Source organism: Vidua macroura, unplaced genomic scaffold (assembly GCF_024509145.1).
Source record: "Vidua macroura isolate BioBank_ID:100142 unplaced genomic scaffold, ASM2450914v1 whyUn_scaffold_107, whole genome shotgun sequence".
NCBI classification, from domain to species: Eukaryota; Metazoa; Chordata; class Aves; order Passeriformes; family Viduidae; genus Vidua; species Vidua macroura.
Genome location: NW_026530542.1, coordinates 862,240 through 879,281, shown reverse-complemented (window position 1 = coordinate 879,281; position 17,042 = coordinate 862,240). Strand labels below are relative to the sequence as shown.

Here is a 17,042-nt window from a genome sequence, read left to right as displayed (position 1 = left end):
TGAAACGGGGCGAGCCGAGCTGGCTTTGTAACGGGTCCAAATCAAGCGGGGAACCCTAAAATTCCAAGTCCAGGAAACCCCTGCCGTCCCGAGACGGCGGAACCGTCGATTCCTTCCAAATCTCCACGCCGTGAGCGAAAACCACCTAAAAACCCAAATCCGGGAAAACACCCCCCCCACCTCCCCGCCGTCCCGAGGGCGGAAATCATTTTTTTTTTTTCCCTCAGATCTCCTCCACGCCGTGAGCGAAAATCATGACGAGCCCCGGCTCCAGCACCATGTCCTCGCCCATGTGCTGGTTCTCGCAGGCCATCACCACCACGGCCTGCTTGCCGGGGATGCGTTTGGCCACGTAGTTCTCGTAGTAGCGCCGGTTCATCTGGCGCGTCTCCAGCGTGGCCAGCCCCTGCGGCCAGTTGCGCTCGTGGGCGTTCTCGATCAGCTCGTTGGTGATGGACGCCGGGCAGCCGCTCTCCACCAGCGAGCGCTTGATCACCGCCTGCAGCACCGCGTCCGGCGTGGAGATCATGCCGCCCCAGCGCGTCACCCCGCGCCGGCTGCAGCGAGTTCACCCACCTGGGGGGACACAGAGGGCTCAGGGATGGGGGTCTGGGGTGGGATTGTGGGGGTTCAGCCATGTGGGGGGACACAGAGGGCTCAGGGATGGGGGTCTGGGGTGGGATTCTGGGGGTTCAGCCATGTGGGGGGACACAGACAGATCAGGGATGGGGGTTTGGTGTGGGATTGTGGGAGTTCACCCACTTGGGGGGACACAGAGGGGCCAGGGATGGGGGTCTGGGGTGGGATTCTGGGGGTTCAGCCATGTGGGGGGACACAGAGGGGTCAGGGATAGGGGTCTGGGGTGGGATTGTTGGGGTTCACCCATCTCAGGGGGCATAACGGGGTCAGGGATGGGGGTTTGGGGTGGGATTGTGGTGGTTCACCCACCTGGGGGGACACAGAGGGGTCAGGGATGGGGGTCTGGGGTGGGATTGTAGGGGTTCAGCCATGTGGGGGGGGATAACAGGGTCAGGGATGGGGGTTTGGGGTGGGATTCTGGGGGTTCACCCACCTGGGGGGACACAGACGGCTCAGGGATGGGGGTCTGGGGTGGGATTATGGAATTGTGGGGGTTCACCCACCTGGTGGGGCATAACAGGGTCAGGGATGGGGGTTTGGTGTGGGATTGTGGGGGTTCACCCACCTGGGGGGGCATAACAGGGTCAGGGATGGGGGTCTGGGGTGGGATTCTGGGGGTTCAGCCATGTGGGGGGACACAGAGGGCTCAGGGATGGGGGTCCGGGGTGGGATTGTGGGGGTTCAGCCATGTGGGGGGGGATAACAGGGTCAGGGGTGGGGTGGGATTGTGGAATTGTGGTGGTTCACCCATCTGGGGGGGTATAATGGGGTCAGGGATGGGGGTCTGGGGTGGGATTCTGGGGGTTCACCCACTTGGGGGGACACAGAGGGCTCAGGGATGGGGGTCTGGGGTGGGATTGTGGGGGTTCAGCCATGTGGGGGGACATTATGGGGTCAGGGGTGGGGTGGGATTATGGAATTGTGGGGGTTCACCCACCTGGGGGGGTATAATGGGGTCAGGGATGGGGGTTTGGGGTGGGATTTCCCTCAAAAATCTATTAATTTCTCTCAAAATCGGACAAATTTCCCTCAAAAACAGATTCATTTCCCTCAAAAAATTATGAATTTCCCTCACTCAACAACAATTTTCCCTCAAAAAATGACGACTTTCCCTCAAAAAAAGAAAAATTTTCCTCAGAAAATGACCAATTTTCCCTCAAAAAACAACAGAAGCCCTCAAAAACCTAAGAATTCCCCCCCCAAATCCTACAAGCTTCTGTCAAAAACTGACAAATTTCCCTCAAAAAATGAAAAATTTCCCTCAGAAAATGAAAAATTTTCCTCAGAAAATGACCAATTTTCCCTCAAAAAACAACAAAAGCCCTCAAAAACCTAAGAATTCCTCCCCAAATCCTACAAGCTGCCATCAAAAACTGACAAATTTCCCTCAAAAACTGACAAATTTCCCTCAAAAAATGAAAAATTTCCCTCAAAAAATGACCAATTTTCCCTCAAAAAACAACAGAAGCCCTCAAAAACCTAAGAACTTCCCCCCCCAAACCTACCAGCTTCCGTCAAAAACTGACAAATTTCCCTCAAAAACTGACAAATTTCCCTCAAAAAATGAAAAATTTCCCTCAAAAAATGAAAAATTTTCCCTCAAAAAACAACAGAAGCCCTCAAAAACCTATGAATTCCCCCCCAAAACCTATAAGCTTCCCTCAAAATCTGACAAATTTCCCTCAAAAACTGACAAATTTCCCTCAAAAACTGACAAATTTCCCTCAAAAAATGAAAAATTTCCCTCAAAAAATGAAAAATTTCCCTCAAAAAATGCCACAAGTCCCCGCACTCACTCCAGGATCTCGTTGTACTCGATGGTCTCCTCCAGGTTCTGCAGGTTGGGGTTGACGCTGCGGATCGCCCTCATGTAGGCCTTGAGCAGCTGGATGTCCCTCTTCTGCCAAGGTAGGGAAAAATGGCATTAAGAATGGAAAAAAAAAATATTTTCCCCCTTTTTTTTTGGGGGGGGTTTGGTGTCCAAGCACCAAAAACTGACCCTTGTTTTTGCCCACTTTTTGGCGCCTAAGAACCCAAACCTGCCCCTTGTTTTTTTTCTCCCTTTATCTTACAAAAATAATAAATACAAATATGAACGTAAAGTTTGAATTAAGACATTAAACCAGACAAAATTAGAATGGTAAATAATAACTACTACCAGATTTAACTTATAGGCTTTAAATACATCAGATCTTTTACAACATTAAAAATTATGGGCCACAGAGCCCACACTCAAACCATTGCTCCCTTCAGCACATTTTTTCCTATTTTTTTTAGGGACTTTTTTTGGATTTTGGGATTTCTGGAGCCCCCAGTGTGGCCAAACTCAATCTCACAGAGCCACACCCAGCCCACACCTTCCCCTCAGCACATTTTTTCCTGTTTTTTTGAGATTTCTTTGGGATTTTTTTTTTTATTTTGGGATTTCAGGAGTCCCCAGCATGGCCCAGCCCAATCCCACAGAGTCACACTCAGCCCAGTCACTTTTCCCCTGTTTTTTTTTTTTTTGGGATTTCAGTGCCCAACACCCCAAATCTGCCCCTTTCCAACCCAATCCTGGCACTTCTGGAGTCCAACCAATCCCTGCAGAGCCACACTCAGCCCACACCTTCCCCTCAGCACATTTTTTCCTTTTTTTTTTTGGGATTTCTTTGGGATTTTTTCTTGATTTTGGGATTTCAGGAGTCCCCAGCATGGCCAAGCCCAATCCCACAGACCCACACTCAGCCCACGCCTTGCCCTCAGCACATTTTTTCCCTGTTTTTTTTGGGGATTTCTTTGGGATTTTTTCTTGATTTTGGGATTTCAGGAGTCCCCAGCATGGCCAAGCCCAATCCCACAGACCCACACTCAGCCCACGCCTTCCCCTCAGCACATTTTTTCCCTGTTTTTTTTGGGGATTTCTTTGGGATTTTTTCTTGATTTTGGGATTTCAGGAGTCCCCAGCATGGCCAAGCCCAATCCCACAGACCCACACTCAGCCCACACCTTCCCCTCGGCACATTTTTTCCTGGTTTTTTGGGATTGTTTTGGGATTCCTTTGGGATTTTTTGGGGGATTTTGCCCTTCCAGCCCCATCCTGGTGTTCCTGGCCCACCTGCTCGGCCAGCTGGTGCTTGTGCTCGGCCGAGGTTTTCTCCAGCTCGGCGATCCTCGTCTGCTGCTGCTGCACCACCGAGCGCAGGTGCTTGATGCAGTTGTGGTTGGGCAGCTCGTCCTTGGGCATCTCCAACCTGCCAGGAGCGGGGGAAAAAAGGTGGAGACCCCAAATTAGGGGAATTTACACCTTCCAGAGCTTATCCAGGCGTGGAAAGCTGGGTTCTGAGTGCCAGGCTGGGGAATAAATGGGGATTTTTCTCCTTTGCCACCTTCCTGGGCAGTTCCAAAGCCTGACAGCCCTTTCCAGGAGGAAATTCCTGCTGATGTCCAATCTGAACCTCTCCTGGAGGTGTCCCATGCCAGGGCCCTTCCTGTGTCCATCTTGGTGGCATCCTTTGCCCATCCCAGTGCCATCCCAGGGCAGCCCCAGTGCCCATCCCAGTGCCATCCTGTGTCCATCTACATCCCATCCCCATCCCATGCCCATCCTGTGTCCATCCCACTGTCCACCCTGTGTCCATCCCACTGTCCATACTGTGCCCATTCCACGGCCATCCCCTGTCCATCCCCATCCTGTGTCCATCCCAGTGCTCATACTGTGTCCACCCCATCCCATGTCCATCCCCATCCCGTGTCCATCCCGTGTCCATCCCCATCCCGTGTCCATCCCATGTCCATCTCCATCCCATCCCCATCCCGTGTCCATCCCCAGTCCATCCCCATCCCATGTCCATCCCGTGTCCATCCCCAACCTGTGTCCATCCCCATTCCACGTCCATCCCCAACCTGTGTCCATCCCATGTCCATCCCCATCCCGTGTCCATCCCCAACCTGTGTCCATCCCCATTCCACGTCCATCCCCAACCTGTACCCATCCCGTGTCCATCCCCATCCCATGTCCATCCCCATCCCGTGTCCATCCCCATCCCATGTCCATCCCGTGTCCATCCCCATCCTGTGTCCATCCCGTATCCATCCCCATCCCGTGTCCATCCCGTGTCCATCCCCATCCCGTGTCCATCCCATGTCCATCCCCATCCTGTGTCCATCCCGTGTCCGTCCCCATCCCATGTCCATCCCGTGTCCATCCCCATCCCATGTCCATCCCCATCCCGTGTCCATCCCCATCCCGTGTCCATCCCCATCCCGTGCCCGCCCCGTGCCCGCCCTCACCCGCATCCCTGCTCGCAGGTGACCGGGCGCTTGGGGTTGTGCTCGCAGTCGTTGAGGTGGGCCATGAGGTTGTCGAGGCGCACGACGGCCGTGCAGCCGAAGACGGCGTTGTCGCAGGTGATCTGCAGCTTGGAGAGCATGTTCCGCATGATCCGCGGCACCGGGCGCAGGTGGGCCACCGTCACCACGCTGCGGTCCACCGGGCACGTCTGCTGCTGCGAGAACCACTGCGTGATGCAGGCATTGCAGAAGGCGTGCTCGCAGTGCGGGGCCTGCGGGGAACGACGCCGCGGTCACGCGTGGCACGGCTGGCATTGGGGAAACCTCCCAGGGCACCGAGGCCAGGCTGGGACTGATCCCCAGGAGAGCCCCAAGTGCCACCTCTGCTCCTTCAGTCATGGGATTGATCATGGGATCGATCATGGGATCATTTGTGGAATGGTTGGGATTGGGGAAACCTCCCAGGGCACCGAGGCCAGGCTGGGACTGATCCCCAGGAGAGCCCCGAGTGCCACCTCTGCTCATTCAGTCATGGGATTGATCATGGGATCGATCACAGGATCACTCATGGAATGGCAGGGGTGGGGAAACCTCCCAGGGCATCGAGGCCAGGTTGGGATTGATCCCCAGGAGAGCCCCGAGTGCCACCTCTGCTCCTTCAGTCATGGGATTGATCATGGGATCGATCATGGGATCACTCATGGGATCACTTGTGGATTGGCTGAGGTGGGGAAATCTCCCAGGGCATCGAGGCCAGGCTGGAGAGCCCCAAGTGCCACCTCTGCTCATTCAGTCATGGGATCACTCATGGGATCATTCGTGGGATCACTTGTGGAATGGCTGGGATTGGGGAAACCTCCCAGGGCATCGAGGCCAGGTTGGGACTGATCCCCAGCAGAGCCCCGAGTGCCACCTCTGCTCCTTCAGTCATGGGATTGATCATGGAACCAGTCTTGGAATCGCTCATGGAGTCATTCATGGGATTGATCATGGGATTGATCATGGGATCACTCATGGAATTGCTCTTGGGATCATTCATGGGATCACTCATGGGATCATTCACAGGAACCATTCATGGGATTGATCATGGAATTTTCATGGGATCACTCACAGGATCGTTGAGTTTGGGAAAAAACTCCCAAATCATCAAGTGCAACCTGTGAGCAATCCCTGCCAGAGCCCTGAGTGCCACCTCCACTCCTTCCCCCTGTGCTGAACCCTCACCTGTGCTGACCCCTCACCTGTGACCCTCCTACCTGTGCTGACCATCTACCTGTGACCCCCCAGCTGTGCTGCTCCAACCCTTCCCAGGACCCCCCACACCCCTGCAGCTCCCCCCACGCCCCGTCCCAACACCCCTGAGCCCGGAGCCGCCACCGCATCCCGCCGCGGTGCCCAGGTGGGTCCTACCTGCACCGGCTCCTCCAGGACCCCGCTGCAGATGGGGCAGATCAGGTCCTCGTCAACGTCCCCCTGGAACCGAGCCACATCATACCCCATCGCTCGTCACCGGCGCCAGAACCCTGCGGGGCGGGCACGGGTCAGGGCACAGCTGGCAGCGCCAGGAGGGGGCACGTCAACGGCTTCTGAGTCAAACCCGTTCCTTCTGGAGCCCCCGTGGCCCAGGGATGGGGAGGAATTTGGGTCCCTTGGAGGTTTTTGGGATTTCCCAGAGCCATTCCAGCCCCTGCGACTGGGATCTACCAGGGTTTGAAGGACAAAGTCCTGCAGGGAAAGGGTTGGGAAGGGATTCTGAATCAAACCCGTTCCTTCTGGAGCTCTCTTGGCTCAGGGATGGGGAGGAACTTGGGTCCCTTGGAGCTTTTTGAGTTTTCCCAGAGCCATTCCAGCCCCTGGGACTGGGGTCTACCAGGGTTTGAAGGTCAAGGACCTGCAGGGAAAGGGTTGGGAAGGTATTTTAAGTCTGTTCCCAATCATGGGAACCCTAAGCCTAATGCAGGGAACCCCAACCCTAATCCCAAACCTGGGAACCTGAATCCTAATCCAAGGAAAACTACTCTGAATCCTAGGAACCCTAACCCCAAACCCAGTCCTGGGAACCCTAATCCTAAACGCAATCCTGGCAAACCTAACCCTAATCCTGGGAACCCGAACCCAATTTCCAATCTTGGGAACCCTAATATTAATCCCAGGAAACCCTAATCCTAATCCTGGGAACCCTAATCCTGGGAACCCTAATCCCAGTCCTTGGAACCCTAACCCTAATCCTGGGAACCCTAAACCTAATCCTAGGAACCCTAATCCTGGTAACCCTAATCCTAACCCTAAATCCTCCAGGTGTGGGTTTGATTTGGGACTCTTGGGGTGGTTTTTGGGGTGGTTTATTTGGTTTGCACCTGTGACAGGGAGCGCTCCTGGCGCCGGGCTCTGCAAACGGAAGCGTTCCGAGCCCGGCATTCCCGGGAAATTCCCTCCTCCGGCCCCTTCCCCTCCGCCAGCGCCGGCCTTGAGCTCTGCCCCGGCCGTTGCTGCTCCCTCCGCCCCTCCCCGACATCAAAGCGGTGACAAAGGCGGTGACAAAGGCGGTGACAAAGGCGGTGACACAGGCTCGATAAGGAGTCCCCACCCCAAACCCCAGCGGGAGGGGCACGGGGTGGGGGAGGACACCGGGACACGGCCCCGGGAGCTGGGAGGGGACCTGGGAATTCCAGCTGTGCTCACATCAGGAATTCCAGCTGTGCCCACATCAGGAATTCCAGCTGTGCAAGGGATCCGGGAATTCCAGCTGTGCCCACATCAGGAATTCCAGCGGTGAGGGGACCCGGGAATTCCAGCTGTGCCCACATCAGGAATTCCAGCTGTGCAAGGGACCCGGGAATTCCAGCTGTGCCCACAACAGGAATTCCAGCTGTGCAAGGGACCCGGGAATTCCAGCAGTCAGGGCACCCAGGAATTCCAGCTGTGCCCATGCCAGGAATTCCAGCTGTGCTCACATCAGGAATTCCAGCTGTGCCCACGCCAGGAATTCCAGCTGTGCCCATGCCAGGAATTCCAGCTGTGAGGGGACCCAGGAATTCCAGCTGTGCCCATGCCAGGAGCACAGGCTGGCCCTGCTGCTGTTCCAGAGGTGCTGGCCAGATGTGGCCTCCCAAACACATCCAGATGTGCTGAGCTCCTGCAGCCCAGCTGTGCCCAGATGTGCCCCAGCCGAGGAGCAGAGCAGGTTAAAAATGACTGCAGAGCCACACTCAGCCCACTGCTCCCCTCAGCACGATATTCCTGGGTTTTGGGGATTTCTTTGGGATTTCTGGAGTCCCCAGCATGGCCCAGCCCAATCCCACAGAGTCACACTCAGCCCAGCCACTTTTCCCCCATTTTTTTTTGGAATTTCAGTGCCCAACACCCCAAATCTGCCCCTTTCCAACCCAATCCTGGCACTTCTGGAGTCCAACCAATCCCTGCAGAGCCACACTCAGCCCACACCTTCCCCTCAGCACATTTTTTCCTGGTTTTTGGGGGATTTTTTTGGGATTCTGGGATTTCTGGAGTCCCTGGTGTGGCCCAACCAACCCCTGCAGAGCCACACTCAACTCACACATCCCCGCAGCCTTTTTTTCCTGTTTTTTTTGGGTTTTTTGGGATTTCTGGAGTCCCTGGCACGACCCAGTCCAAACCCACAGAGCCACACTCAGCCCACAACTTCCCCTCAGCACATTTTTTCCTGTTTTTTGGGGATTTCTTTGGGATTTTTTGGGGTTTTTGGGATTTCTGGAGTCCCTGGCATGGCCCAGCCCAATTCCACAATCAGCCCAGCCACTTTTCCCCCTTTTTTTTTTGGGATTTCAGTGCCCAACACCCCAAACCTGCCCTTCCAGACAGAGGCCACCGCTCCGTGTCCGGCCCTGGGGACCCTCCTTGTGCCCCAGGGGGTGATTTTGTCCCCTCCCCTGTCCCCACAAACCAGCTCCAGGTGCTGGCAAATCCTTTATTCCCGAAAAAAACCCTGGAAAATCCCATGCCAGGCTTCGATAAGGGCCAACAGCTGCGGGGTGTGGGGTCAGGGCCGTTCCCACAGCCTGGAACCGCCCCAAATCCCTCCCCAGCCCTTCCCATGGGATCAGAGCAGCTGTGGAGAAACCCGGGAGAAACCCGGGAGAAACCTGGGAGAAACCTGAGAGAAACCTGAGAGAAACCCGGGAGAAAGCCGGGAGAAAGCCGGGAGAAACCCGGGAGAAAGCTGGGAGAAACCTGGGAGAAAGCCGGGAGAAACCTGGGAGAAACCCGGGAGAAACCCGGGAGAAACCCGGGAGAAACCTGGGAGAAACCTGGGAGAAACATGGGAGAAACCCGGGAGAAACCTGAGAGAAACCCGGGAGAAACCTGGGAGAAACCTGGGAGAAACATGGGAGAAACCCGGGAGAAACCTGAGAGAAACCCGGGAGAAACCTGAGAGAAACCTGGGAGAAACCCGGGAGAAACCTGAGAGAAACCTGGGAGAAACCTGGGAGAAACCTGGGAGAAACCCGGGAGAAACCCGGGAGAAACCTGAGAGAAACCCGGGAGAAACCTGGGAGAAACCCGAGAGAAACCTGAGAGAAACCTGGGAGAAACCCGGGAGAAACCCGGGAGAAACCTGGGAGAAACCTGGGAGAAACCTGGGAGAAACCCGGGAGAAACCTGAGAGAAACCCGGGAGAAACCTGGGAGAAACCTGGGAGAAACCCGGGAGAAACCTGAGAGAAACCCGGGAGAAACCCGGGAGAAACCCGGGAGAAACCTGGGAGAAACCTGGGAGAAACCTGGGAGAAACCCGGGAGAAACCTGAGAGAAACCCGGGAGAAACCCGAGAGAAACCCGGGAGAAACCTGGGAGAAACCTGAGAGAAACCCGGGAGAAACCTGGGAGAAACCTGAGAGAAACCCGGGAGAAACCCGGGAGAAACCCGGGAGAAACCTGAGAGAAACCCGGGAGAAACCCGGGAGAAACCCGGGAGCCCTCGGCACAGCCGGGACCTCTCCCACGGCTCCGGAAAATTCCCTGGATTTCAGGTGTTCCCAGAGCCAGGAGCAGCTCCGGGAACAGCCCCTCCTGCCCGGCTGGGATCGCACTGGGCTGGCCCCAAAACTCCTCTGGGATCTCACCAGACCCATCCCAAAACTCCTCTGGGATCTCATCGGGCTCGTCCCAAAATTCTGGGATTTCACCAGACCCATCCCAAAACTCCTCTGGGATCTCACCAGGCTCATCCCAAAACTCCTCTGGGATCTCACCAGGCTCATCCCAAAACTCTTCTGGGATTTCACCAGACCCATCCCAAAACTCCTCTGGGATCTCATTGGGCTCATCCCAAAATTCTGGGATTTCACCAGACCCACCCCAAAACTCTTCTGGGATCGCTCCAAGCTGGTCCCAAAACTCTGGGATCGCACCAGGCTTATCCCAGAACTCCTCTGGGATTTCACCAGGTCCATCCCAAAATTCTGGGATTTCACCAGACCCATCCCAAAACTCCTCTGGGATCTCACCAGACTCATCCCAAAATTCTGCTTTTCCTTCGCCTTTCACTTCTGAGCTTCCAATCCCAACCACCTTCCAAATTCCAGCCAAATTCCATCTGAATTCCCAGCTCTTCTCCAATTTTCCTCCAAGGATTGGAAGAATTCCCATGGAAAAAAGGAAGGATTGGAGGAATTCCCAAAAAATGGAAAAAGGAAAGGATAGGAAAAGGAAAAGGGGAAGGATTGAAGGAATTCCCAAAAAAGGAAAAAGGATTGGAAAGGAAAAGGGAAAAAGGGAAAAAGGGAAAATTGGAGGAATTCCCAAAAAATGAAAAAGGAGAGGATAGGAAAAGAGGAAGGATTGAAAGAATCCCCAAAAAAGGAAAAACAAAAGGAAAAAGGGAAAAATTTGAGGAATTACGGAAAAAGGAAAGATTGGAGGAATTCCCAAAAAAGGAAAAAGAAAAGGAAAAGAAAGAGAAAAGGGAAAAAAGGAAAGATTGAAGGAATTCCCTTGGGAAAAGGAAAGATTGAAGGAATTCCCTTGGGAAAAGGATGCTGGATTTACCTCCCGTGGCAGAATTCCTCCTGGAACGACGCAGGGCTGGGCTGGCCTCACTCTGTGCAGGGAATTTCTCCCAAAATTCTCCCATTTTTCCCTCTCCTCTCCCACAGGGCGGAGCCGCGAGGTCCTGGAGGACGGATCTGATCCCAAAAAAGAGGAAAAAACGGGAAAATCAGGATGGGGAGGAGGGAGAGGGAAAGTCCTGGCGCCCCCCAGGCTGGAAAAGAGCTGGAATTTCCTGGAAAAGCCAATTCCCACATGGAATTCCCAACTATGGGAAGAAATCCTCCCCCTGCTCTGATTTTTTGGGAATTTTGGGAATAATGGAGCCCCCAGCCAGCCTTGGACAGGGATCCAAGCTTAGAAATTTGGGAATTCCAGCCCAATTCTCAGTGGGATTCACACTCAGAAATTTGGGAATTCCAGCCCAGATGGATCAGAGGGATCAAAGCTCAGAAATTTGGGAACTTCAGCCCCATTCCCAGTGGAATTAAAGCTCAGAAATTTGGGAATTCCAGCCCCATTCCCAGTGGAATCAAAGCTCAGAAATTTGGGAATTCCAGCCCTATTCCCAGTGGAATCAAAGCTCAGAAATTTGGGAATTCCAGACCCATTCCCACTGGGGTCAAAGCTCAGAAATTTGGGAATTCCAGCCACATTCCAATGGGATCCAAGCTCAGAAATTTGGGAATTCCAGCCCAGTTGGATCAGAGGAATCAAAGTTCAGAAATTTGGGAATTCCAGCCCAATTCCCACTGGGATCCAAGCTCAGAAATTTGGGAATTTCAGTCCCATTCCCAGTGGAATCAAAGCTCAGAAATTTGGGAATTCCACCCCAATTCCCACGGGGATCCAAGCTCAAAAATTTGGGAATTTCAGTCCCATTCCAATGGGATTCACACTCAGAAATTTGGGAATTTCAGCCCCATTCCCAGTGGAATCAAAGCTCAGAAATTTGGGAATTCCAGCCACATTCCAATGGGATCAAACCTCAGAAATTTGGGAATTCCACCCCAATTCCAATGGGATCCATGCTCAGAAATTTGGGAATTCCAGCCCCATTCCCAGCTCTTCAGTCCCTCCATCCTGCTATAAATTCCTGGAAATTTTCCTGGAATCCCTCCCTTTGGAAATCTCTCCAAATCCAAAATTTTCCCCTCGGAATCCAAAGTGGGGAAAATGATTTTGGGGTTCAGCAACGAGGGAAAAACCAGCCGAGGGGTTTGGGCACCTGGAAATTTGGGAATTCCGAGGTTTCCCTGGAAATTTGGGGAATTTTTATTTTGTTTATTTAGCTCCCCACATTGCCCAAATCCCTCTGGGATTTGGGGAATGTGGGGAGCTAAATAAACAAAATAAAAATTCCAGATTTTCCTTAAATTCCTCTGGATTTCTCCCCAATTTTCTATGGATTTTCCCCCAAATTCCTTTGGATTTTCCCCCCAAAAAAAATATATTTTGAATTTCCCCCCAAAATTCCTCTGGATTTCTCCCCAGTTTTCTCTGGAGTCGTCCCCAGAGCTCTCTGGATTTTCCCCCCAAAATTTCTCTGGATTTTCCCTCAAATTCTTTTTGATTTTTCCCCAAATTCTTTTGGATTTTCCCACAATTATTTTGGATTTTCCCCCAAAAATTTCTCTGGATTTTCCCCCAAATTCTTTTGGATTTTCCCTCAAATTCCTCCTGATTTTCCCCCCAAATTTCTCTGGATTTTTCACTCAAATTCCTCCAAATTTCCCCCAAATTCCTCCGGAATTCCCCCAAATCCTTCCAGCCTGACCCGGGAATTCCCGCGGGAGCTCCTCGGAACCGTTCCCGTTTTTTTCCGGGATTCTTCCCCAAATTCCTTCCAATTATTCCCAAAATTCCCCCAGGATCGTTCCCCCAAAATTCCCCGGGATTCTCCCAAAAATCCCCGCCATTTTCTCCCCAAATTCCTCGGGATTCTCCCCAAATTCCGTTCCCGGAGCCGCTCCCGGTTTCCCCTCCCCATCCCCGGGGGCTCCGTTCCCGTTCCATTCCCCGCTGCCCGCTACCGACACCGGACTCCTCCTCCAACCGCGACCCCCCCGGGGCTCTCCCGGTCTCACCCGCGAAGGTTTCCCCGCCCGCGGCCTCTCCCCGCTCTCCCGGTGCTACCGGGGCCGCACCGCGCCCGCCCGCCCCGGCAGCCGCGAACACCGCCCGGGGCCCTTTCCGCTGCCCTTCCCACAGCCGCACGTACCGCGGGCGGCGGGCCCGGCCCGCTCGGGGCCGCTCGGGGCCGCTCGGGGCCGCTCGGGGCTCAGCGGCGGCCGCGGCCTCCTCCCGGTGCCCCCGCCCGGCCCCGCCGCGCCGGAAGTGCCGCGCCGGAAGTGCCGCTCTGGCCGCGCGGGCCGGAACTCGGTGGTAAGGGCGGGGAGAGTGGGCGGGGTTTAGCCTCCAAGTCCCGCCCTCTCCGCGTCGCTATTGGTTGGAGGCGCCGCTCGTCACCCGCCTCCCCGCGCGCTGATTGGCTGCGGTCGCGGACTTCCGGGAGCGCCCGCGGCGGCGGCGGCGCCGTGCCCGGTGAGAGCGCGGCGGGAGGTGCGAGCGCCCCCTGGTGGCGGGACGGGAGGGAGGGCGCTCCCGGTCCCGCTCCCGGTCCTGGTTCTGCTCCCGGTCCCGGTGGCCCCGGAGTGTCGTTCGTGGGTAGTCCCGTTCCCGCGGTCCTGTCCCCGGTGTCCCGGCGGCCCCCGCGTCCCCGCAGCCCGGTGGTCCCGGTGCCCCAGCAGGGATGCTCCCGCTGTCCCGTCCCCCGCGGTGCTGCCTTCGCGTCGCCGTCCCCGGTGTCTCGTTCCTACCGTGGCGTCCCCGGTGTCCCCCGCCGGCCGGTGCTGTCCGGTCCCCGGTGGCCCCGTCCCCGCGGTCCCCGTGTCCAGCAGCGATGTCCCCAAGTGCCACCCCCGATGTCACGCCCGGGTCCCGCTGTCCCATCCCCGGTGTCCCATCCCCGGTGTCCCGGTGCCGCATCCCGGCTGTCCCCTCCCTGCGGGCCGGTCCCAGGGCTGCCACCGCCGGTGTCCCCCCGGTCCCCAAAGCCCTCCCTGTCCCCGGTGTCCCCCCGGTGTCCCCCCGGTCCCCGGTGTCCCCCAGTCCCGCTGTCCTTTGCCGGTGTCCCCCATTCCCCGTGTCCCCTCCAGTGTCCCCATGAGTGACGTTCCATGTCCCCGCTGTCCCCACGGTGCCATCCCCTGTCCCCTTGGTGCCATTCCCTGTCCCACTGGTGCCATTCCATGTCCCCTTTGTGCCCTGTCCCCACCGCCCCCATGAGTGCCACTCAGTGTCCCCACGGTGCCATGTCCCTGTTGTCCCCTCAAGTGCCGCTCCGTGCCCCCAGGGTGCCCTGTCCCTGCTGTCTGCAGGGTGCCATTCCATGTCCCCACAGTGCCATTCCCTGTCCCCAAGGTGCCACTCCATGTCCCCAAGGTGCCACTCTGTGTCCCCAGGCTGCCACTCTGTGTCCCCACAGTGCCATTCCCTGTCCCCAGGGTGCCATCCCCTGTCCCCACAGTGCCATTCCCTGTCCCCTTGGGTGCCACTCCATGTCCCCAGGCTGCCATTCCCTATCCCCAAGGTGCCATTCCCTATCCCCAAGGTGCCCCTCCGTGTCCCCAAGGTGCCATTCCCTGTCCCCAAGGTGCCATTCCCTGTCCCCAGGCTGCCATTCCCTGTCCCCACAGTGCCATTCCCTGTCCCCACGGTGCCATTCCCTGTCCCCAAGGTGCCCCTCCGTGTCCCCAAGGTGCCATTCCCTGTCCCCAGGCTGCCATTCCCTGTCCCCACGGTGCCATTCCCTGTCCCCAAGGTGCCATTCCCTGTCCCCACGGTGCCACTCCCTGTCCCCAAGGTGCCATTCCCTGTCCCCACGGTGCCATTCCCTGTCCCCAAGGTGCCCCTCCGTGTCCCCAGGGTGCCATTCCCTGTCCCCAAGGTGCCATTCCCTGTCCCCACGGTGCCATTCCCTGTCCCCAAGGTGCCCCTCCGTGTCCCCAAGGTGCCATTCCCTGTCCCCACAGTGCCATTCCCTGTCCCCAGGGTGCCACTCCATGTCCCCAGGGTGCCATTCCCTGTCCCCAAGGTGCCACTCTGTGCCCCCAGGCTGCCCCTCCGTGTCCCCTGCCACCATGAGCGCCGAGACTCTGGTCAAGGACGTCAAACCCGGCCTCAAGAACCTCAACCTCATCTTCATCGTGCTGGAGACCGGTGAGTGCCACCCCCCTGAGGTCCCCTCTGCCCCCTGAGGTGCCCGGTGACCCCGACGTCCCCTCGCTGTCCCCTCCAGGCCGGGTGACCAAGACCAAGGACGGCCACGAGGTGCGGACGTGCAAAGTGGCCGACAAGACCGGCAGCATCAACATCTCCGTGTGGGACGATGTGGGCAACCTCATCCAGCCCGGGGACATCATCCGCCTCACCAAGGGGTACTGGGGACACCTGGGGACGCTTGGGGACACTTGGGGACACCGCCCTGACCCCCCCCATCCTCCTCATCCTCAGCTACGCCTCCGTCTTCAAGGGCTGCCTGACGCTCTACACCGGCCGTGGCGGCGACCTGCAGAAGATCGGCGAGTAAGGAGGGGTTTTTGGGGGGTCCTGGGGGGGTTTTGGGGTCCTAGAGGGTTTTTGGGGTCGGGGGGACCCCAAAGAGCCCCGCTGTGCCCGCAGGTTCTGCATGGTTTACTCGGAGGTGCCCAACTTCAGCGAGCCCAACCCCGAGTACGTGGCGCAGCAGGCGCAGGGCAAAGGGGTGAGTGTTGGGGGGGGGGGGCAGAGCTGGATCCCCACGAGTTTCCCCCAAATTTGCCCCGAATCCTCATGAATTTGCACCAAATCCTTACAAATTTACCCCAAATCCCCACAAATTTACTCCAAATCCCCACAAATTTACCCCAAATCCCCGCAAATTTACCCCAAATCCCCACAAATTTACACAAAATCCTTCCAAATTTGCCCCAATCCTCATGAATTTGCCCCAAATCCCCACAAATTTACCCCAATTCCCCACAAATTTACACTAAATCCTTCCAAATTTGCCCCAAATCCCTCCAAATTTACCCCAATTCCCCACAAATTTACACTAAATCCTTCCAAATTTGCCCCAAATCCCTCCAAATTTACCCCAAAGCCCCACAAATTTACACTAAATCCTCCCAAATTTGCCCCAAATCCCTCCAAATTTCCCCAAATCCCCCTGAAATTCCCCCCAAATCCCCTAATTTCTCTTGAATTTTCCCCAAATCCCCCCAAATTTTTCCCAAATGCCCTCAGATTTCCCCCAAATCCCCTAATTCCCGTGAATTTCCCCCAAATTTCTCCCAGTCCACCCCCAAATTTCCCCCAAATCCCCACCAAAATCCCCCTAAGTTTCCCCTAAATTCCCCCCAAATCTCCCACGTCCCCCCAAATTTCCCCAAACCCCCCAAATCCCCCCAAAATTTGCCCCAAATCCCCCCAAATTCCCCCAAAACCTCCCCTAACTTCCCCCAAAATCCCCTCAATTCCCCTTGAACTTCCCCCAAATCCCCCAAAACCCCCCCCAGACTTCCCCAAACCCCCCCCCCCGTGACACTCGGGGGTCTCCATCCCCTCCCCAGGCCCCGCCCGAGACCTCGACCCCGGCAGCTCCGCAGCCCCCCCCGGGCCCCCCCGCCGCTCCCCCAGGTCGGTACCGCACCCCAAACCCCCCCGGTACCCCCCCCCCACAACCCCGGTACACCCCCCCCCCCCCCCTCACCTCCCGGTTCCCCGCAGCCCCCGAGAGCCAGAACGGGAACGGGCTGAGCTCCGGGGGCCCCCCCGCGCACCCCCCGGCCGCGGCCCCGCACCCCCCGAGCGGCCGCATCACCCGCAGCCAGCCCGGCCCCGTCAGCAACGGCAAAGAGACGCGGCGGAGCGGCAAGAGATAACGGGGACCCCCCCCCCGGAACCCCCCCGGAACCCCCCCCCGGCACCGCCACCCACCGGGGGCTCCCCGGTTCGCCGAGCCCGCAGCGGGGAGGGGCTGCCCGGTGTCCCCGCACTCCCCCCCCGCTCGGGGCTAGTCCGGACCCCCCCCTCCGGTGCTCGGGGGTCCCGGGGGGGTCCAGC

At 56.8% G+C, this 17,042-nt stretch overlaps 2 protein-coding genes across 3 annotated transcripts; one reads left to right on the top strand and one right to left on the bottom strand.

Annotated features, from left to right (window-relative positions):
* Window positions 1–127: 127 nt before the first annotated feature.
* RNF41 (ring finger protein 41) lies at window positions 128–13,353 on the bottom strand. Its single transcript, XM_054004677.1, is given in 8 exon segments — window positions 128–547; window positions 549–576; window positions 2,436–2,539; window positions 3,737–3,872; window positions 4,912–5,183; window positions 6,322–6,434; window positions 10,938–11,074; window positions 13,159–13,353. Coding segments are annotated over 6 exon segments (954 nt in total). The 5' UTR covers window positions 6,412–6,434; window positions 10,938–11,074; window positions 13,159–13,353; the 3' UTR covers window positions 128–223.
* A 183-nt stretch (window positions 13,354–13,536) lies between these two features.
* Window positions 13,537–16,944, top strand: NABP2 (nucleic acid binding protein 2). Of its 2 annotated transcripts, XM_054004680.1 has the most exons (8): window positions 13,537–13,600; window positions 14,950–14,968; window positions 15,074–15,158; window positions 15,238–15,376; window positions 15,453–15,524; window positions 15,621–15,702; window positions 16,550–16,616; window positions 16,707–16,944. In XM_054004680.1, the coding sequence occupies exons 3-8, from the start codon at window positions 15,080–15,082 to the stop codon at window positions 16,859–16,861; spliced, it is 594 nt and encodes a 197-aa protein (XP_053860655.1). In that variant the 5' UTR covers window positions 13,537–13,600; window positions 14,950–14,968; window positions 15,074–15,079; the 3' UTR covers window positions 16,862–16,944. The 2 variants fall into 2 exon arrangements, with proteins under 2 accessions (XP_053860655.1, XP_053860653.1); XM_054004678.1 differs by lacking the exon at window positions 14,950–14,968 and having other exon boundaries at window positions 13,561–13,600; window positions 15,054–15,158.
* Window positions 16,945–17,042: the final 98 nt, after the last annotated feature.